The 22,747-nt window shown below is 40.5% G+C and overlaps 1 protein-coding gene across 3 annotated transcripts; it reads left to right on the top strand.

The window, feature by feature from the left end:
• The first annotated feature begins 1,017 nt into the window (after positions 1-1,017).
• Positions 1,018-22,406, top strand: rnf157 (ring finger protein 157). 3 transcript variants are annotated; one of them, XM_064323168.1, is made up of 20 exons: positions 1,019-1,679; positions 4,718-4,836; positions 8,252-8,340; positions 8,681-8,827; positions 9,083-9,200; positions 9,496-9,562; positions 10,073-10,116; positions 10,385-10,432; positions 11,242-11,313; positions 11,490-11,649; positions 11,855-11,967; positions 12,229-12,464; positions 12,731-12,839; positions 13,004-13,112; positions 13,197-13,375; positions 13,769-13,834; positions 13,947-13,995; positions 17,352-17,471; positions 18,891-18,925; positions 19,817-19,954. In XM_064323168.1, the coding sequence occupies exons 1-19, from the start codon at positions 1,592-1,594 to the stop codon at positions 18,923-18,925; spliced, it is 1,968 nt and encodes a 655-aa protein (XP_064179238.1). In that variant the 5' UTR covers positions 1,019-1,591; the 3' UTR covers positions 19,817-19,954. The 3 variants fall into 3 exon arrangements, with proteins under 3 accessions (XP_064179239.1, XP_064179238.1, XP_064179237.1); XM_064323169.1 differs by lacking the exon at positions 18,891-18,925 and having other exon boundaries at positions 1,018-1,679; positions 13,317-13,375; positions 19,817-22,406; XM_064323167.1 differs by lacking the exon at positions 18,891-18,925 and having other exon boundaries at positions 1,023-1,679; positions 19,817-22,406.
• Positions 22,407-22,747: the final 341 nt, after the last annotated feature.

Below are 22,747 nucleotides of genomic sequence, written 5' to 3'. Positions count from 1 at the left end.
ATTGGACAGGGAGGTAGGTGAAATTAAACGCACAGATATCTTATTGGCCAATAGAGTAACGTCCATTTTGTTAGAGTGACGTAATTCTCAGCGACATATCATCTTGGATTGGACACTGCAGACATTCTAGGATCATTCCAATTGGTTGTAAATGTTGAAAAACATTCCCTGTATGGCCATTTATTGGCCAATCGTTAGGGGTATTGGTGGGTATTTTTTGTTTAGAAGGAACGTTGTACAGTTGAATTTGACCCCCGTTGAACACGTTTTCATTTAATATATTCAGTTATTAAGCCCCCATTCTTTTAACACGGAGTTCGATTTATTTTAGTTGTCTAACAAACTTATTGCTTCTGTATGTCATATTATTATTATTATTATTGTTGTTGTTGTGGTTATTATTATCGGTCTAACAACAATAATAATACTAATAATGTATAATGAATGTATAATAATAATAATAATAACAAGAACAATAATATTTATTATTGTTATTATTATTATTATAACTGGTTGCATGCATATATTACCTTTCATGTTGCTGTGTTCATTTTGATAAATTAGTCGTTTTAGTTCGCATGATAGCTAGGGTAATTCACATAGCCTATTGTTAGCACGTGAAATATATTTGATTGAGCCAATTCTCGGCATTCGATATCCTTAAACTGTTTTATAGGCCCGAATGTTTATCATGGAGAGAGTGTTATTGTTACAATGATACATGCTTGTAGTACATACATATTCGTGCATGCAATACTTTTTGTACTGCTTCGGTCTGGTAAGTGGTGGGCAGCATATCTGTGACTAGGAATTATAATAATTTTAATATATCATGTTTATGACACAGACATTTGTTATTAAAATAATAACGTTCACATATTTTTGAAAGCTAAAACCTGGCGTGGTACCCACAGGAGTGGGTTTTACTTCGCTTCTGGGAAAATACTATCCACTGAACACTATTACTGAGTCCCGCACTGCAGTGAACCATTCCAGCACTCCGGGAAGGTCAAGTTAGCAAACCGGGAGCTGGATTGTACTGCGCAAAACCTGGAGTCCGGATCCTGACTTGACGTCAGTGGTAGCCATTAAAGCCGTCTTTTGACAGTCGGAGGTTGGGTACCGACTGCAATAGATCCGAGCATCTTGTTGTAACATTGAATGGGAACAATCATTAGTAAGAGACCAATATCTCGTAAAACCTAGGGTGTTTCTTTTTTCTCAAAAGTGTCTCTGAACACGCCGCAGTGTGGAGAAGAACACGTCGCAGAGCCGAGGAATAATAAAGCGCTTAGCTAAAAGGACGCAGTTTGTATCCTGCAGTAGGCTAACCACTGCAGGTTTGCTTGTTGTTTGGCAAAGGTAAATGCGTGGCTGATTTTGGCTTTTTATTACATACCAGTACAAGTACTCTTACTTAAAATAAGAAACAAAACAGGGAAGTAGGTGACACGAAATAAACAACACTAAAGCGAAAAATTGGAAAATGACGTCGTGTTCAGGATTACAGAAAAGGGAGCAATAGGGTTTTCACATTAAACTTCCTAATGGTGGCTTGAATTGTTGAATTTGAATTTAAATTTGTGTGGAAATGGGAGCTCTGACGAGTAGGCAAAATGCTGGTGTGGAAGAGGTCGACATTCCTTCTAATTCTGTCTACCGATATCCGCCGAAATCCGGTAAGTCCATGATGATGCGCTGCACAATCTCACATGAATTGTAATGTGACTAAGACAGATGGCGGATTCCACACGGCTGTATGCATGTTGTTATTATTGTTAGTGCTTTCAGCATAAAATGGTGATCTGTTGTTTGATAGACATGTTGATAAAGCTGTACGCTTTTTAATGTGTATGGGCGTAATTTGAGAGGCTATAAGCTTTTCCCCCTTGAAACATTAAACATTATAATTTCTAAAATTATTATTGACAATATTAGTACTAATATTAGTTGTAGGCCTACTTGTACTTGCAGTAGCATTAGCACTCTGTTGCATTGACCGGTTGATAGCCTAATAGACACTGCTGCACTGTTTTCAGTTATATCTTCAACTATATATATATATGTGTGTGTGTGTGTGTGTGTGTGTGTATATATATATATATATATATATATATATCCTCAGTCAGATTGTTGAAGAGAATTTGGAGATCAGAGACAAAGAAAGGGAGAAATATCATATGCTGGCCTTGTGGCTGTATATGGTGAAGATTTAGACCTCCATGCCAAACACCTGATCAGAAATCTCTTTATTGTGAAATATGAAGAAATTATTTCAGAGAATCTTTCCAGACTGCATTTCGTAAAAAACTGTAGCAATAAATCACTAACCCAGAAGTTTAAAGAAAGTACTATGAATGAACAGATAAGGAAAATTAAAGTTTGATGATGATATAGCATTGGTGTGGGCAGAAGAGTGCAATCGTCGTGGTGGAACTGAAGTGCAGTTAGTTCTATTTCATGTGGGATGATGTATGGTAAATGCTGTGTAGCATTTACACTCAGATAGTTTAAATTGGTTTAATTCCAATTTAGATCCATATTGGAGCAATATTGAAGCAATAGGATTTGCTATCAAAAAGTCAAGGAGTAAAAGATCCAGAGAGAATTTCTCCATAGAGGGAGACTCCCTCCCTCATGTGGGTGTCGTGGCCCTAAATACTATTGATTCCTCTAAAAAGTGAAGAATTTATTTTATTGTTTGCACCATCAGTACACTTTCACATATACCATGTTCGATTGAGGTTTCTATTTAATGCCAATTGAGACAGAATTGCTTGCCAATGTAACAAATGGTGCACAAATCATTTTAATGTTGCCACACGTTTTTATGCATTAAATTTACTCACCCTTTAATAGTGCAACTTGCATAGATTACATTGCTGCTGCTGAGTATTTACTCAAGCAATTCAGGGCAAATGCCTTACTCAGGTTACATTAAATTACATTACATTTATTTAGCAAACCCTTTTATCCAAAGCGATGTACAAAAGTGCATGTCATTGTCATTGGAACAGCTACAAAACACAGGTTTGATAAGGTGCAATACTCATTTTGTACAGTTATCTATAGCCAAGAACACAGTTCGGTTCACGCAGTGAACATTATTCTGACTTAACTTATGCCAAGTCAAACAGGTGTACATGTTAATGCCATACACACCTGGAAATCATCCTTTGGTTAAAAGATCAGGTCTTTAAACATAACTCCAGGTTAGCATGTCATTCATTGCAGGTTTTATTGCTTAGAAATTCACAGAATAAGCTGCATATTATGTTCAATATGATTAACATTGTCAGTATCAAAAGCAATTGTTTATTGGCCATTTATTTATATTTTACCAACGCCATTGATTGCTCAGAAATTGTTTTTGTTTCAGGTTTATGAACACCAATACCATCCTGAGGAGCACATTTTCAGTAAAAACCTTGATATTAATGTCCAAAAAGTAAAGCCAAATATCCAAGGATTAAAAAAAGAAAAAACAAATGTACTATCATCTTTTAGTCCGTGGTGGCCTGTGTTGAAGGACATGTTTTATAGGATAGATGCAATCAGTGGAAAAAGTCTGTGTTGGGTAATTGCAACTTCCTTCATTATCAGGCTGTTCTGCCTGTAGGTGATTAGGCAAGAAAGCAACTAGTATTTCCTTGGTAAGGTCTGAGGCAGATTTCTTTGATCCATCGATGTGTGGGTCTCATTGATTGCGGACAGCCAGATTAGTGGTTTGTGTGCACATGTTTGACAGATGCCAGAAAGGTACTCCCATTATTCTTAGCTGTGAAAACAGAAAAGAAAATGTTTGAAAAAATGTTCGGAACTGTGAAAAGTAATATTAATGTTATGATAAACCTGCGTGACCTCAGTGCTGAGGATTGGTAAATACAATTTTTGGCCTTGTATGCTTGCCTGTCATTGATGAAACAAGGTTCTGGAATGTTAGACCTCTGGAGCTCCAGGACTGAATTATTCAGCTTAAGGGAAGGCAAAAGCCAGTGACAGAGGAGACCATCTATTATGGATTGCAAAATGCTTCCTGTATGGGAGCACAAAAAGAAGTGGGGGCAACTCTCAATGGAGGGTATTATTGACAACAAGGCCCATGCTACTAATTATCATAACGTGGACATCGGCTGTTTTTATTATTTGTTAAAACATGACAGTTAATTAACACATAAATCAGATACCTACATTTTTCTGTTGTGTTTCCTGTATCACTCCCAAGAAATCATGTGTAGGTGTGATTTTGGAACAACTACACTTGAGAGGGCTGTAGTTAATTTGCTTTCAGTTTCCTTAAAATAAATGCATTTTTCCTGTGCATGCCATTATGATTAGATATTCATTTTGATAAACTGCCATTGCCTACCCCTGTGCTTCTGTTTCTTACCCTTTCCAAGTTGGACTCCTGTTTGTGGCATAATTTTAGCTAAATTTCAAAATAAATACAATGTATTAAATTAAACATTTTTAAAGCAGCAGTACAGAATACTACATGTTGACTGCATGCACTTCTCATTATTTACTTTTTCCCCATTACTGTGCTATGTATGATTCTCAGTGTATGCTTGTCAACAAAACTGTGCTGAATGTTGTGGTGTGGTCCATTATGAAACATGTTTCTGCATCACTAATTTTAGAGGAAACATGCTACACCAAGCTCCAGAGGGGCAAATAAGTATCTAAATATACTCACTGTTCCCTTCGTCTCTTACAGGTAGCTACTTTGCCAGCCATTTCATCATGGGTGGGGAGAAGTTTGACTCCACCCACCCAGAAGGCTATCTGTTTGGGGAGAACACTGATCTCAACTTCCTTGGGAACAGACCAGTTCCTGTATGTAGATGATTCACTTATATTCTTCCCCAGTTAAAATACTGTTTAACATTTTGGCATTTAGAAGACAAAATATGTACAGATATTGAGGTGGAGTGTATCAGTTGGTTTTTATGCATGGTATTTTACCTCAAGTCACTCAGTATTTATACTGATTTGTTAACGATATTTTGATAATGTAGTAAAAATATTGCCGATAGTGCTGAATGAGTTTCAAGTGATAAATTAAGGAATCAATGTTTGTTTTTGCATTTTTAACCTTTTCTTGCACATTATATTTGCTAAGATTAGCATAAAACCATGATTTTATGGAAACCCAAAGTTTATTGATAAAAGAATCTGACTGAGGGCTAATAGATTTGTGTAAATGGCTCTGGCATGCTGTTAAATCCCAACCCCTTTAAAATAACTATATGATTTTAAAAGAATTAATGTATTAATAACTACTACATAAAAAATACTGAGTGCTTTAAAACAGCCCCAAACTATTTAACAATTTTTCTGTTGCTGTTCTCATTTCGTCTGTCAGTTCTACCTGCAAATTGTTTACCATATAAGGACAGACAGTGATTTGAAACTGGGGGCCCAAACGGAACAGTGGAAATAAATTCCAGTCCGTAGCAATTGGTTCAAGGGAGGTGACCCTTTAAAGACTTTTGCAATGAGCCTGTGCTCAGTGGCCAATATTTGGCCAATCAATGTATTTTATCTCATATGCTATTTGTGTAGTTCAATGTGAAATCCAGACGATGCTGTTAATCCTGTAATCTATTATAGTTCCCTTCAGTCCAAGAGGAAGAACAAGCTCATATTCTCCTGTTGCACAACAGGGTCTGTAGTTTGTATGGTGTAAGAACTAGCCTTCTAGTCCCTACTATACTCATTCAACTCACAGAAGGCATATACACATGTTTTGCAATGGCATACTTGAAGCAGGGAATACAAGTATATGCTAGTATTTTGAATTTAAAGAATAAGCTCTTAGTTTCTTTTCATGTAAGTTGATAGTTCTCATAGATTTAAGCCATCATGCTGTAGTTGGGGTTCAGCCATCTGCCCACTAATTTAAAGGGATAGTCTATTTTTTTGGGATAAACGCTTTACGACTATCTTTCCCATAGTTAGACAATAATATCAATACCAATTTCATCCCTGTGCATCCAGTACAAGAATTCTAGGCAGTGTCTATGGGCTGCATGCTAGGTATTTACACTTGCACCTTCTGTTTATAACGAGTAAAAATAGAAACAGGAAAGTGAGATCTTAGTTGTTTTGGAGGCAGCTAAATTCAGAACTATACTTGACAAATAACCATCTATCCATCCATTGGGTGCAGTAATTAGTAGACACGCAGCACTTCATGAAACAAGAGTTTGGGGTTGGCAGCAAATGCAGCACTATTGGCTGCAGTGGGAGCACAAGTTTACAGTCAGTGACACACATACCTGGCAACCCCCAACTCATGTTTGTATTTCTGTCACTGAACTTAGCAAAGCTAACATTGTTTCTGTCTAAAGCCATTCAAAGTGGTAGCATAGTTAGCATGCAGCCTGTAGGTATTGTGAAATAGCTTTGTACTGGACTGGAGTTATTAAATTTGTATTAAACTTTTTGTCTAAGTATGGGTAAGATAAGGAAAAAGCTAATTTCCCAAAAAGTTGGACTATCCCTTTAACCACTTCTGTAATAAATCGCAGAAAATTCCTATGCACACAATACTTTCTGTGTGTATGCAATGGCGAAATGGACAACAATGATAATTCCTCCAGAGAAGTAATCATTGAACATTTTATCGATGATTCTTTGAGTTAACGGGGTTTTGGGGCTAATTATTATGCATATGATCCTTGTCGTGATAAGTTTGTTTTGCCACCCCACATTACAAAACAAGGAATTGTTGTCACTAAAACATTGTGATCATAAAATAGTTTATAGAGATATAACTGTGTTTTAACACTTTCAAATGGTGTATCCTGTAACCAGATTGATAGAAAATTTCACTGTAAAGAAAGAATGGAATGAACGTAAATAAACCCACTCGGGCTCAAATACAGGCTGGTGCGACTTAAGGGGTTAAGGGTGGTTGCCATCTTGGGTCTCTTTGCCGCATCATATGTTGCATTTGCAGTCACATTTACAATAAACTGTTGGTTAATTAAATAGATGGGTAAGTCGCATAAGGAAGCCGGCAGAATGTATGGAATTTCCTGTGTGTTTCTGCTTAAGTTGTGAGTATCAGACTGAATATCTTTGAAGCTGCCCTGTATAGCTGTGGCTCTATGCTCTATGTGCCTGTATGTAGGCTTGTTTACATTTGTAGATATATGTATGTGTGTGAATAGATCTGTGTGTTTGCATGTATGTGTGTGCAACAGCTTGCTCTCTGTCTAAGCAGGCTGGCTGGTATTTCAAGGGATTTAGTCAACAGCTTACTGGTGGTAATACAGAACAGCATATTCAAGCTTTCAAGGAGGGGGGACTTGAGGCAGGATGAAAGGGCGGGGTTGGAGGGGGTAGAAAGGGGAGGAGCTGAGAGAGGCAGGCATGCATCCAGTCCTGACCCACAGGTCCACACAGGCTCACAGCTTTTCTGGCACATGGACTTCCCTGAGGGCCCCTTGGTTTTTTTTTCCCATTTAGAAAAATGCAGCCCTGTCTTCTTACTGCCACACTGTTCTGTTTCACTTCTGAGTGCATAAGTATTTATTTAGAAAGGGTCTCAGAAGGGCAAAAATACTGCACACCCCCATCTCCTCATTTCCTATCTCTGTGCCGGATTTGAACTGCATATTAGTTTTACTACCATTGAATCACTCTGTTAACGCCATGTCTTAATGAAGGCTTTAATCCGACTGGGTAGAGAAATAAACAAAATGCAAAAGTCTTTTCTTGCTAATACGGTCACCGATGCAGAAACACAAGGAAGAACTCAGAGAAGCAAAAAAAAAGTGCTTAAATACGCTGCTGTGTGCTCACTAAGTTCCCGTGTGCATTTGAAAGCGCACTGTTGCTCTGAGCAGTCTCTCACTTCTTTTTTTCCATGAATGGGGCAGTTCAGAAGCAGTAAAGACACATCTGGTCTCAGCTGGAGTGTGGGCAGTAAAAGCACAAAAGCAGGATCCCCTGAATGAAGGGTGAATGGTGCCCAGCCCCTCTTTTTGTCAGACTGCATATAGCGCTACTTCCATTTTTCATATCCTCTTATATCGAGTTCATATTTTCTGCTCAGTAAATCCACACATTCTGTATTTGTACTCCTGCTGAATTGGGACCAAATCCCTCTAACAAATTCCTTCTTTCATTAGCCTGAGGTTAAGACCTTGCATGATAAAAAATCCAGGTTTTACTAAATCAATCATCCTTCTTTGCTGATAAAATTATTTTTGATTGTTTGGTTTGTTTGGCCCTTTTCCAGTTCCCCTATGCTGCCCCTCCACCTCAGGAACCAGTTAAGACCCTGCGTAGCCTCATAAACATACGCAAGGATACACTGAGACTTGTGCGGTAAGTTACGCATCACATGACAGTGATGATGACAATAATTGTTGGTGACTGTGTTTATATTTTTTATTTTTTTTATTATCTCCCTGTATTCTGGAATTATCATCGTTCTAATCTCTTTCTGGGGGGCATAATAGGAGCTAATTGATGGGAAGTACCAGGGACAGCAGTTGCATTTGCAGTCGGTTATTCTGATAGACTGTTGTCTTTTGTTTGTTTTATTGTGTTATGCAACGTCTGAGCATTTGGCTATCAACACTGCAGTAAACATACATTGATTGAAAAGAATGTCTTCTCTTTCCCTGATATTATGGGTCTTGTATCTGTGTTTCTGAAAACGTAGGTGCAGTGAGGATGTGAAGTTGCCCAGAGAGGACGTAGGGAAGGGCCGTTCCTGTTATAATGTGGAGTTCACCTTCGACGCTGACACTCAAGTTGCCATTACAATATTCTACCAGGCCATAGAGGAGTTCCACAATGGCGTGCCTGTGTAAGTTAGAATACGGGCACTAAGGGACATGGAGAGAATTTGGGTTATTGTGTGGTGTGTGGTGTTGCGTTGTCTTTTTGTAGTCCTCTCACACTTCCTCTTCAGAAGTGTTTTATCTTCCTTTCTGGCATTTTTTGTGTTTGCTCTCTACATCTGCTGTTTACTGCACACAGAAACGGTAATGACTCATTTTGCAAGCTGTTGTTTTGCATCAGAGCTCTTTAAATGTGTATTCATCTGTATTTATTTTTGTAGTTACCTGCCGCAGGATAGCTCTCTCCAGTCTGAGACTGTGCACTTCAAGAGAGGAGTCTGCCAGCAGTTTTGTCTGCCTTCTCACTCTGTAAACCTCTCAGAGTGGGGTGATGAAGAGGTACTTTTCTGCACTTTTCTGTGCTGTCAGTTGGGATGGATCACTTACAAAAAGGAGTTTTTCGTTTGGTGGAGGCTGATGTGTGGTTGGAAGGACTTCGTAATATGTGGTTATTCATATCTTCTTTTATGCCGCTTGTATCACATTATTATTTGATTTATAATTAAAATCACATGATAAAAATCCAGACACAGTGGAGAATATGAATACTTTTCATCTATATAGCAGTAACCAATGTGCACTTGTGGCGTCCAAGGGCAGCGAGCCATCACAAACTATCACTTTTTCTTGGTAGCTTCTGTTTGACATGGACAAAGACATCTACCCCATGGTAGTGCAGGCAGTGGTGGATGAGGGGGAAGGTGAGTTTGATGCCTTATTTACATTGATACAGATTATCAATCAAGGAATCAAACAAACAGTCTTTGTATAACAATTTAGAAACAAGTTGTCACACAGTGCTCCACAGTCGGCTTTGTGATGACAGTAGGTTTTCAGGCTATAGTTTAAGAGAAGCACCATGAATCAAATAGAATATAAAATTTGATATTACGGGACTGTTATTAAATAAAAGGCAAAAAACAGTTTGCACCATGCAACACACAACATATTGACACTTAATGGGGAACTACATTAAGGAGATTAAACATATGCACTCTGAAAAGTCTACAGAAGGAAAATGTGCACATTTACATATGGGTGGTTTTTTACTTCAACTGAAATATTAAATATTACATGGCTAAATAACATTTCAGCACAAGTAAATGTGCATAAATAAATATTTCATTCTGTATTTACTGCATGGAAAATAATAGAAATGGATGTCTATCGGTAAATTTTATGTTCTAATTTAAACCATGTTTCTTTCTTAGAGCATTTAGGTCATTCACATGTACTCCTTGCCACTTTTGAGAAGGTAAATACCAGAATAGGAACTTTGTGTTTTTTGGCCTGTTGGACTGTGTGGAAAATGTTACGGGTTCAATACACCACTGTTTTATCACAAGAAGTAATTTTATTTGGGTTTCTTTCATTACCAGGACGTTATCTAGATTTGAAGTGGGTGTGTGGGTTATTGGCTTTTTATCTTATGCAGTATGTAGGATAAACTGATCATGGCAAATAAGGAAATGTTGATGGTGGTTTTTCTGGATGAATGTAGCTAAGAAATTCTTTCTTTGCAGCACATGGACGGAAGCTACTGTGTGAAACCTCTGAAGCAGAAACAAGTGGTGAGTTCTGTTCTCTCTGGACAGCATCTGTGTCCTTTTCTAAAATAACTTGGGATTGGTAGACCTGAGGGTGAAGGGTAATATTGTGATGTAATTTATGTAATACTGTAATTTATGAGGTTTTCTTGCAACCTCCCTTGTACATATAAAATGCTGATAATTGAAAAACTGGAATCCAAGCAGTAGAAGTGCATGTTCTGTCGTGTGTGAGTTCTTAAATATTCTTTTGTAAATGTAATTAGACAAACAGAGAAACAAATGCGAATACTTGGAAAGCCATGGAAATATTTAATTTCACCGAGGACAATGAACAGAAGCTGCGTATCTCTACATGGAAGTCAACACAAAAGGGTGTTTATTTTTTTAATTTACTGAGGATAAAAACTGAACTTGAAAGCCATTCATTGGAGCCAACATTTTAATTCTGTGCTGGCAGAAAGTTCTGTGGAGTTTTGTCATAGTTCCTAGTTAATCTAAATCATTCTCATGCTGAAAAAGCAAATTCCTTGTGCTTGTTCCGTTTAATTTAATCCTGCTCTCTGCACTTTTCATTACTTTTCCAACTTTCCAACTTCCACCGCCCAGCATGGCTGGACCACCTGGATTATTCTGTGTTCGCTTAATACTGAGGTGTAGCAGGTGTAGACTCAGTGCTGGAGTAAACACATTGAGATTTTTGTGCTGTTAGAATTTCTCCTAAACAGGTTTAAACAGGTTTTGTTTTCGCATATGATGCCTTGTGATTTTGTTTTAACAATAATTAACTTTTTATACTTGCAAGGTGATGCTTAAGATTATTTTCTCCTCAGGTGGATGGTGTCAGTTACCTTCTTCAGGAAATTTATGGCATTGAGAACAAATACAACAGTCAGGAGAATAAGGTATAAATGTAAACATCACCCTCAGCACACTTAATATACCTGAATCGAGGCACGTTCAATTGCTTGTCCCTCAAGGTTCATTTGGGGCCATATTGTCCTCTTGAACCTTTTAACTGATTGTATAGTAAGGGCTCCCCTGTTGAAGCTGCCGTTGCTGTTCCTGTCCTTCCCTCAAGGTGGCGGATGATGAGATTAGCGACAACAGCGCGGAGTGCGTGGTGTGTCTCTCTGATGTCCGTGACACCCTCATCCTGCCATGCAGACACCTGTGCCTCTGCAATGCCTGCGCAGACACGCTGCGCTACCAGGCCAACTGCTGCCCCATCTGCCGACTGCGTAAGGATCCATCTGGAGCCCACGCATGCTGGATATCCTAAAGAAACATTGTGTTAATGCCTTAGTCTCTCCTCAGTCAGCAACTGCCTTGCCTGCTACAGCACTGCCGGATAATTGGCTAAGCGCAAAATAATTAATTACTCTGGAGCAACATGATCTTGCCTGCAATGTGAACGCTCTGGCACCCTCTCCCTTCCCCCACCAGCCTTTCGAGCTCTGCTGCAGATTCGTGCAATGAGGAAAAAGCTGAGCCCGCTCACCCCCTCAGGCTTCAACCCTGTCATCACCTCCCAGACGTCAGACTCAGAGGAGCACTCGGTATGCACTTTGGCTGGAGTTTCACTGTTTGCTTTTCTGTGATGAACTAATGGGCTGCGTGGATTGGAAAAATGGGTGGAGCCATTATGTGCCTTCAATGACTCACTGATTTTAACCAGTCATAATATCAGCCATTATAGACATTGAAAGCATGACTATTTTATTTGGTCGATGTAAGTCAGTAATTTACAGTGCAAGGTAATCCACCCTCTCTCATAAGTGCCTGTGGCTTCTGTGGCCTGACTTTGTGCTCTTCCCCAGGCCTCTGAACACATTCCACCTGGTTATGAGGCTGTGTCACTTCTGGAGGCCCTCAACGGTCCTCTCAGCCCGTCTCCATCTGCCCCCCCATTACAAAACCTGACTGGGGGGCATGTTTCTGGGACCCTGCCATCGTATGGAAATGAGAGTCATCCCCAACCTGCCCGCTCTCTCTCGCCTCTTGAACGTTCCATTGACTCCAGCCAGGGCCTGAAGCTCAAGAAGAGTGGTTCTAAGTGAGTCACTTCCACACTTTATCTTTCTGTTTTTTCTGTGCTCCAGTCGTTGACCTGGATGCCATGTTACCTGGGTGTTCTATACAATGCCTTTAAAAAAAATAATGTGGTTTCATATCAAGGGTACATTATGAACAGACAAAAATATATTTGGGCAGGATTTTATTTCCAAATGTTTACAAAAGTATTTGTTTTTGGATCAGAAAGGGTGTGCTGATCCAAAGCTGTGCTGTTTCTGATGGTGATGTGTCTTGGGAACCTGGCAGGTCCCTTTCCCAGAATTCCTCTGTACTTCCTGAGGAGGAAGATGAGAAGTCGTGCAGTGAGTCAGAGGTCCAGGCATGTCGGAGGAAGATGGTTGCCGACCAGCAAGAGGTAGAAACACCTCTTGCTTATGAGGGATTACAATGTTCTGTGTCCAGTTTCACCATTCACTAAATTTTATGTTCATTCATCTTATTTCTACAGATTTTCTTTCCTTTGAAAAGGAAATAAAAAGGGCTAATATGTGCTTGTGACTTTTCATGGTGTGCCCCTAGTGTGGTGTGACTCCAGAGAGTGAGAACCTGACCCTGTCATCCTCTGGTGCCATTGACCAGTCCTCCTGTACTGGGACACCCCTATCCTCCACTATCACCTCACCTGAAGGTAGGGCACATGTCCTGAGTGTACGTGTGTAACTTGTGAATAAGACAAGGGCATGAGTGCTTATCTGTGTGTGTCCTTGCTCAGACCCTGTTAGCAGTAGCCTGGCCCAGTCTGTGATGTCCATGGCCTCTTCTCAGAGCCAGCACTCCCAGCTCAGCACTGACACCTTGTCCTCCATGTCTGGCTCTTATTTGGCTGGGGCAGAGGGAGAGGCCCCAGAGACCTCTGTGGAGAGCCGGGGACCATCCCAGCAGGAGGAAGAGGTGAGTGGGAGATGGCCCCAGTGCCTGTTCGAAATGGTATCATCTTCAGCATTCGACTAATACTGAATTAGTGCCTGTAAATTTGCATTAGATTTCCCTGAACAATTTGTCCGTAGTTTATAGCAGATAATGCAAAGCATCCCTGACACTTGTAAGGTGTGATCTTTCACAATTCTTGGGTAAGTGAGCTGGGATTCCTTTGATATAAATAGATTCAATTCACTTTAATTCTTCAGTTTAATAGCCTTCTTCAAACTCCTTTTGTGATAGTTGTTACATAGGTGACTAGTCCTTTACACTGCAAACAAAAGCTTTGTAGTCATAATGACAACACTCTTGAATTTAACTTAAATATTCAGTAAACATTAATAAGAAAAATGATGTTCTTTTCAGGAAATACCTGTTGAGATGAATGAACATAACTTTTTAGCGGCAGTGGCAGAAGAGCAGGACTCTGAGGTAAAAAGCACAGGCTTCTTTTCTCAAATTATCCCAACGGCACTTTCAAAAATCCATTCTATCTGCCACGGTCAGTTTTCTGAGTATTTCAGTGGTTGTTTGCTTCATACAGGGCAATGATGTTACAGAAGAAGACTGTCCATCACCCTCCCAGGAACCGGGTAACTATGAGACCTCAGCTTTGACTGTACATTTGCTGATAACTAATTATTGGAAGGGCCTTCAGTCAAAACTCTTTTCACTATTCACTAATTTTCCTCATACCCCCAGGGCATTTACATTGCATTACTTTTATTTGGCAGACGCTTTTATCCAAAGCGACGTACAAAAGTGCATTTCATGGTCATGGACAACTACAAAACACAGGTTCAATAAGATACGATACCCATTTCATACAACCATTTCTAGCCAAGAACACAGTTTAGTTCACACAGTGAACACTATTCTGACCTAACTTATGCCAAGCCAAACTAGGGAGAAGAACAAGCTACAATATTAGGACAAATACAAATTACCAAAGAGTGCTGTAATGGGGGTACATGTATCATGAGTGTCATGAAAGGGGGGGATTTAAAGTGAAATGATATACAGAGTGGTGGTAGTTAGTCCAGGTTTAGTCTGAAGAGATGCGTCTTCAGACCACAGCGGAAGATGGGTAGTGAGGGAGAGGTTCGAAGAGGGACAAGGAGTTCATTCCACCTCTGGGGAGCTAGGGTAGAGAAGCTCTGTGATCCCTTTACTTGGGTGGGAGGGGGTACAAGGCACCCTGCTGCTGCAGAGCGGAGTGGTCGAGCAGGCGTATGGAATCGAACCATCTCCTGTAAATAGATTGGGGCCGTCCCGTGGGCTGCAGTGTAGGCGAGGGTCAGGATTTTGAACCTGATCCTGGCAGTGACCGGTAGCCAGTGGAGTGACCGTTGCAGAGGAGTGATGTGGGAGAATTTGGGAAGGTTGTAGATGAGTCGGGCAGCAGCATTTTGAATCATCTGTAGTGGTTGTATGGCACAGGCTGGCAGGCTTGCAAGGAGTGAGTTGCAGTAATCAAGGCGAGAGGTCACCGTAGCCTGGACGAGCAGCTGGGTGGAGTACGTAGTCAGGTATGGTCGAATCCTTCTGATATTGTACAGAAGGAATCTGCAGGACCGTAATGTTGCCTTGATGTGCTCCTTGAGGTCCTGCTGGTCATCCAGGACCACCCCCAGGCTCTTTGCAGAATGAGAGGCAGTCACTGTGGTGCCATCAACCGTGATTGAGAGCTCACGTAGTAGGGAGGTCTTGTATGGGAAGAACAGCAGCTCAGTCTTGTTGAAGTTGAGCTTCAGGTGGTGGCTGGCCATCCAGGTAGAGATGTCAGCCAGGCAGGAAGATATTTTATCATCAACCTGTGAGGCAGAGGGGGGGAAAGAAAAGAAGAGTTGCGTGTCGTCTGCATAACAATGATAGGAGAAGCCGTGTGAATTAATAACTAAACCAAGAGATGTGGTGTATATGGAGAACAGCAGAGGACCCAGTACAGATCCCTGTGGTACTCCCGTAACAAGGGGATGAGAAGCAGAGGCAGACCCCATCCAGGTGACCTGGTAGGACCTATCTGCAAGATAGGAAGTGAACCAAGACAGGGCGGTCCCAGCAATGCCCATCTCAGCCAAGGTGGAGAGGAGTATTTTGTGGTTGACCGTGTCGAATGCTGCAGACAGGTCAAGGAGGATCAGGACAGAGGAGATGCATGAGGTCACAGCCAGGAGGGCAGTCTCTGTTGAGTGCCAGGATCGGAAGCCAGACTGGTGAGGGTCTAGCAGGTTGTTTTGGGTCATTTGGGTCATTAGGTTGAATGGGTTAGCATTTTTATCAACATGGATAGATAGGACATAATTTAATCAAATGCCTTTTCACGTGGCACTAAAATACTTCCATTTTTAATACATTGATTCATCATGGATGTGGACATTTATAAACAGAATTGGGCTAATATCATGCCCAGCAATACAAAAAGCCTTGGCTCTCGATATGGCTGTGAACAAATGTGTTTCATTTTTCTGTCACTTCTCTATAATTTTCTATCACTCACTTTCTAGCACTTCAGGTTTCTGATCTTTCTGTGTTAAATTTTTACGCTGTTCTCCAAATAAACAGCTTCACATTGGATGCCCTGGAATAAAAAAATGCAGGAAACAATCTTGTGGATTTTTTGAATAACCAGTAAATTTGTCTGTGATAATAGAATGGACTAACACTTATCCAGATTAGTAAAATTCAGCAAGCAGTTTTTGGGCCATCAAGGGGAAGAAAATCTAGTGCAGGGTTACATTTAACATTATGCTGCCAAAATGCAACAGGGCAGTGATAATGGTTTAGTAGGTGTCTTATCAAACACAGATCAGGAGGTGGCGCCACATCCCAAAAAAAAATTAAAGGAAATTTATTAAGGCCTAGGAAGTGTAATAACAGCACCTTCTGCTAAAACTGACATTATGTCAATGGAGAATTTTTCACATAGAAAATTAAAACAGAACTACATTTTTTAAAGAATAATTTATTGGTTAATCCTTCAGTTTGGCCATGCTCTTAAGTTGTGCATTGCATTTTTCTATGCTTTGCATGGTCAACTTAAATTGATTCATGTTTATTTGTACATTTTTTACGTTTGTAAATGGCTGTCTTAGCTTCATTTAAAAGACTTGTGTTCCAGTTTGCGTAACAAGACTCTGTCATGCTCATTCATAGCTCCCCATGCACTAGCCACAGATGAATACTTGTTTAACACTGTCATGCATGAGGCTTTGCCTTGTGTCAGACACACACAGAATTACAGCACTGTGACAGATGCCTTTAACTCTCAACAACTGATTGTCTTATACTGACTGCCAATGAAACACTGCATTTCTGCATTTCATATTCTGTTTGTGTTAAGATTATTACTTAAATGGAGGCAATATAATGACTTATCCAAGCGTGTTACAGTGCCTGTGCGTCTGTGTTCTGTGTTTATCAGGGTGCATGCTTGTGATTGCGCTGGTGTGGGCTGTTGGTACCTGTCTGTGTTTGGGAGCATTATATCAGCATTTATGTCTGTTTCTCTTTGTCTGGATGTGAATCATAATGTTTACTTTTTAGAGTGCCCCTCATCTCCTGTAATGTCTCTGTCTACATTCTCTGCGTTGATATGTGCCAATGCCAGAATTCCAGAATTGTGAGTTACAATTTCTGTAAAACTGAGGAAAATGCACACGGAACTTGGTTTGGAATTGATCACAGAACGGGTAGTTATTTTTATCTGCTAGCAGGGAACAGGATAAGAATGTTACTTTGATCCTTTTTTTTTGGTTTGCTTTTTTTTCATACAGGTATGTGTATGTTTGCATGCATGTCTGCGCATCCGTGTTTCCACACATCAGCCTCTGTGTCTGCATTAGCCTGAGCGACTGCTCTGGATTCCCGCTGCACCGCTCAACCTCTGCCTCCTTGTCCGCTCTGCTGTGGCTGGCTGCTCTTGTTTGACCTCTGACCTCGCTTGCAGGTGGGCGGAGGAGGAGCGAGGTGCCTTGTCCAGAATTTGACAATAACAATCAGGGCCAGTCTGACACCCCCTGCTTGACAGGGCTGGACAATGAGCAGTGCCCTGAAGGCCGATTCGCTGGTGAGTGGCAATCTCTTGAACATGGACTTCCTGAGATAAGGGGAACCTGGATGGATGAGAGTGGAGTGGGGTGAGGGTGGGGAGGGGAGGGGAAATATGGTGGCAACTGTCAATTGATTTCATCGATAAGAAGTATTCCCTGTGGATTTAGTTGCTTTAACAACTATGGGATAGAATGTTTCCTCATGTAAATCACACAATAAGGAGATAGGGATTACGATACAGTTCAGTTTTACTTCTGTCCCCCTTTCGTCTGGGTCAAAATATTTTATCCAAAACACCTAGATGCACCAATAAAGTCTCACTTTTGAAACATCTTTGGTTAAGTGGAAATCGTTTTTATACCAGGAAAGAGGTCAAATGATGGCATTGGTAAGGGTAAAATACATACTTATTGACAGACTGAGGGATTAAATAGTATTCTGAAAATCAGTTGATTTTACTATCAACTTTTAATTAAATCCAGCAAAAAAATAAAAACAATCTGTGTTCTTGAAGTCTCACTTTTCTTCATTCCTATCTTGTTATTGCTGTTGTTGTTGTTGTTTTATTAGAAGTGAGATGGTAGCTGTTTGCTCCCTCCCTCTTCTCCCCCTGGTGGAATCAGTGTTTTCAGTGTGATGTCTGTGCCTGGGTGTCTGTGTCCAGTCCATCCCAGAGTCAAGTTCATGTTCAGTGTCTGCCAGCTCCAAGTCGCTTTGCTGAACTGTAGCTTTTTATTTCTTTATTTCTCTGCCCCTTCCTTCCTCCTCCTTCTCCTCCTCTCCTGCCCATACGGTCATCTGCTACATCTTACTCTGGTCATTGCTGGAATGGAATGTAAGGTGTTCTCTCCACTGCAGTGTGGCGCCTATGTGGAGATTAATTCCTTTGTACTTAATAGCAGAAACTGAATTCTAATCATTCTTTAATAACTAGGTATTTTTAATAACTGCTCTGGGTTCTAATTCTACTTCAACTTAAATTCCAATTTTGACCTATTTATGCAGCGTAAGCAGCATACAATATTCTGTTTGAATTTCAGTTAAATGGCAAATGCTTTTTTTCGAACTACCATGTCCAATCATTAGTCCTTAAAAAGGAACATTAGTCTTGGTGGTGAAGACGGGTCAGTGCCTGCATTAGAGTATAAGACCTTCACAGGAATTTTTGTCCCATCGGGCACATACACTGTGAGAGAGGTGGTGTGAGAAATCACAGCTGAAACATCACCATTCCATCCTAGCAATTATCCCATTTACTGCCCCAGTGCCCCGCCCTGCCCACCCCTCCCCCTGCAGTGGTTCTCCAACAGATTCTCTGTGTGTGCTGTAAATGTGTTTTGTTCTCTCTGTTTCTCTTCCCCATCACTTTCTATATCTTTCTTCCTGTCTCCCTGTATGTCCGTCTCTCTCCCTTCGCTCTCTTTGGAATGGACAGCTGTGGACTCGTGTCCTGTTCACATTGAAGAATAGGTATGGCAACACAGAGGTTAAGAGTTGGTCACAAAAAACTGGAGTGTATAAATCCACCTCATTACAGCAATGCTTCCCCCCCCCCTCATTTTACCTTTATTTTACCCCACTTGTTACAAAATGTTTGTATTAGAGCACACTGTGAGTTATTAGAAATAGTGTCCGATATAAATGCTGCATGTCTGATTGCTTTTTCAGTCGTTATGTTCTTTGTTGTCTTTGGGGGTATATGCATAATTATTAAAGAAGAGATGGAAGCCGACAGAAGCTCTGATGCTTTTTTTTTTGCATTGAACAACGTTGTACAACAGGAGGTATATTGCTGCTTTGTCATTGCCACACTCGTCACACTTCTGATTCTCACAACCTGAAAGTTATGTGTGAAGGAACCTAATGTCGCCATTGTATTACCATTAAAGATTAACACCTGACCATGTGGTGTGACAGGTGGAGAGTAAACAATGCTAAATAATTTATTCTACGTTGGATGTGTGTTACTGATTGTAGTTTTTTAGATGGTTGAAATACGCAACCTGAAAAAGATTAGACTTGAACCGTAGTCATAGATGTATATTCTTAAGGTAATGCTTGACCTAGCCCAAAATATTACTGTTTATATCTAGATGGCTTGGTACCATTTAGTGTTATGCATATACCCCTGTACCTTGATTGTGCTTACACTGGCAGCAGAATGGGATTTATTTACCTTCACAGGGGATTGGGTGTTTGCTTTTATGCAGGGTAGACTTAAATGCTTGGCTGAGGTATCTCTCTCTCTCTCTCTCTCTCTCTCTCTCTCTCTCTCTCACTCGCCCTCTCTCTCTCTCTCTCTCTCTCTCAATCTCTCTCAATCTCTCTCGCACGCACTCGCCCTCTCTGTCTCTCTCTCAGGTCTGTTATATCTGGGAATGCACCGACATGGCCGGGGCCCCCTTCCTCACCATGCCTCCACCAGTAACATCAATCTGGAGGAGCAGGGAACTGACAATGAGACCGTGAGCCCCAAACATACCCCCCGTCGTGGACCCCTTGCTGTGTAACTGCCACCCGACCCCAACAGCCAAGCTGCACTGCAAAACTGCATATCCTACCACCTCCAATTTACCCAAGGAATACAACACATCCCTACCCATCCAAACACACTCGCTCTGACCCCACCACCCCCAACTTCCAACCTCTCTTTTTTTTACCATGGAGAGAAGGCCTTTTCTTGGGTGAATCATTGCAGGGTCTTTGTAAAAGAAAGGGGGTGCATAAGAAATGGCTTTATCTTCTGGTTCATACCTTTTGATTTGGGACTTTTTTTGCCAATGCCATCGTGTATGGTCTTTTACACAGTGACCCTGACCTTCCGAAATCTAACCCTGGACTCTTCTTCCTCCCTTTGCAAAGTTCCTTTCATAGTATTAATCTGACAGACATCAGTCTGCACCCAGAGACATGCTGAGTCTGAGCAGATTTCTGTCCTGCCAACACGGGGAAGAGAGGTCTGAAGAAACTGTCCGTGCCTCTTCTCCCCATCGTTTCCTGAGCTTGAGTGGCTGCTGCTACCCACCTCACACTGGGAGAGACAATGGTCTATTGAGTGTTGGTCAATGGAAGCGCCCATTGGAAGTCTGGTGGTTCTATTCTTTTGTGTCTGTTCGAAGTTTTAGGGGGTCTTATACTGACACAAGGGGACCCAAGCACTGTAGATGCACAACAGCTGAGAAAGTGTTTTATAATCTGGAAATTAATTATTGTATTACTATTATTCCACTTTGGAGGAGACAGCTGACCCACAGAACCTTTTTGCAGACTTCCTCATAAATTACAGCTAAACCTGGATTTGCATGCATCTGTCTAATCTGAATCTAATCTGGTTCCCTCTTAAAATTTACTTTGGATGTTATAACTGTATACTTGTGAGCTATTAAGTTTAGCATGTCTCATCATACAACAAGGTCTCAGAATGTAATTCAGAAGACATCTTAAAGAATGTGAGTGTGGGTCAGTGGGCAACTTGCAGTTTTCCTCAAAAGAAATGCACGAAAGTAATAAAAAGTGTCATCATCCTTTCAGCTCTGTAAACCCCACGGATACTCTGTCCACAGATACCCCCTATTGCATTGTAAACATACTACCACCTCATTTCCAGATGGAAATCTAAATTCACCTGATTTCTGTTTAAATGGAATGCACTGGTAATTTATCAAAATGACTCGGTTTCTGTTGCAGCAGTGTTAAAAAGCTTTGCGAATTTCCAGTATGTAAGAGAACTGTCATGATCAGAGATAATATGTATAGGGATAGCTGGTCATGCAGAGGATAGTTTTGAGGTTAGGTCTATCTCTTTTCCTGCAGTTTCAACACTGGCATCATAGTATTTACACGACGTACTGACAGTATAGTTGTGGAAAGAGGTGCTTTAGAACTGGAGTGTGCACAACCCTGAACAAAATACACTGTAAAGGAATCATAATGGCACAGAGTGGCTGCTTACTGTAGTGTCAGTATTTAATGTAGATCAATAGGACAAAATGTTGTATTTCCTCCCTGATGTGTGCCATCCATCCCCATTTGAGAACTAGATAACTCAGTTTTTTAGTTCAATGATTCTGCGTTCATATGACTGACTTCATATGTGCATAATGCCTGCACCCTGACTATAAAATATCCCCACAGATTAAGATTCGCTCAACACCCCAAACCAGACATTCTCTGCCTTTTGATCCATGACACCACATCTCTTTATCTGGGTCAGATTCATTCTGTGTCTATCCTTGTGTTTCAGTTATTCATCCAAACCAATACTGTCGGATGGTTTCACAGCTCTGGACCAGAATTGGTCTGAGGTTACGGGTATCTTACCTAGAGTCTCATTTTATATGGCATTTGTGCTGAGTAGAAACCATGGGTAGGCTTTCATTTTTTTTTTCATTTTAGTTTAATAATTTTGTTAGCTTAGACTGTTGTCACTGGTGTTACATGTTTCATGTGTTTATTTGTTGAAGCTGTTTATTATATTGGATGGTTATGTCATTTTTTTTTTAAATCCAGCATTGTACTTTAAAAGGGACAGTAATACTGATAATGAATGCACTACCTAGTCTTTCCTAGACCACAGAGCTGCGGTGCATGTGACAAGTGTAGATTGAGCATGGTAACCTAGGCCAGTCCACACAAGTCAGTAGTATACCTCCACGCAGATCTCCCTCAAGTGCATTTGCACTGTAATCCTACCCTTTCTTTACCAACAGTACAGTTCTTTTCCTCTTGTGCACCATTAGCCAATTCTCAGTTCAAACCTTGATTCTTAAGTCATCACGACAACATCAGAAGTTGACAGGGCATTTTCGTCATCTCCTTCATTTCACCCTTTCAAAGGAAAGGGCTGTCTTTCCAGTAATATCTTTTATAGAGTACTGAGCAATGTGTTACTCAAATAAAACCACATAAAATAAAAAGAAAAATACAATAAACACCTTTCTAAAAACTCAAATCATTTGTCATCATTAATTTATTCTAAGAGGGTAAGAAATTAGCCAACTGTGTGGCTCTGTGGGTGGGTTGAAATTAAAATGCCAATGAAAATACATGACATGAAATACAAATTAAATGGTAGTCCACCTATTTATATTTTTGTTTATACTTTTTTACTTGATTTGGTTGCTTAAATATTCTGCAACTTCCAATAGCCCATGGTGAAATATACTGGAATTAGCACACACACAATAAAAGAGTATTTACATGTCCAAAAACAAAAAAAACAAACCAAAAAACAGAAATTATTTTTCTTGAAATGTCACTGTCCCACTACACTCTAGGATTTACACGTCATAA

This window comes from Anguilla rostrata, chromosome 2, assembly GCF_018555375.3.
Source record: "Anguilla rostrata isolate EN2019 chromosome 2, ASM1855537v3, whole genome shotgun sequence".
NCBI lineage: Eukaryota > Metazoa > Chordata > Actinopteri > Anguilliformes > Anguillidae > Anguilla > Anguilla rostrata.
The sequence above is the reverse complement of the archived record's forward strand: the minus strand, read 5'-3'. Positions and strand labels throughout refer to the sequence as shown.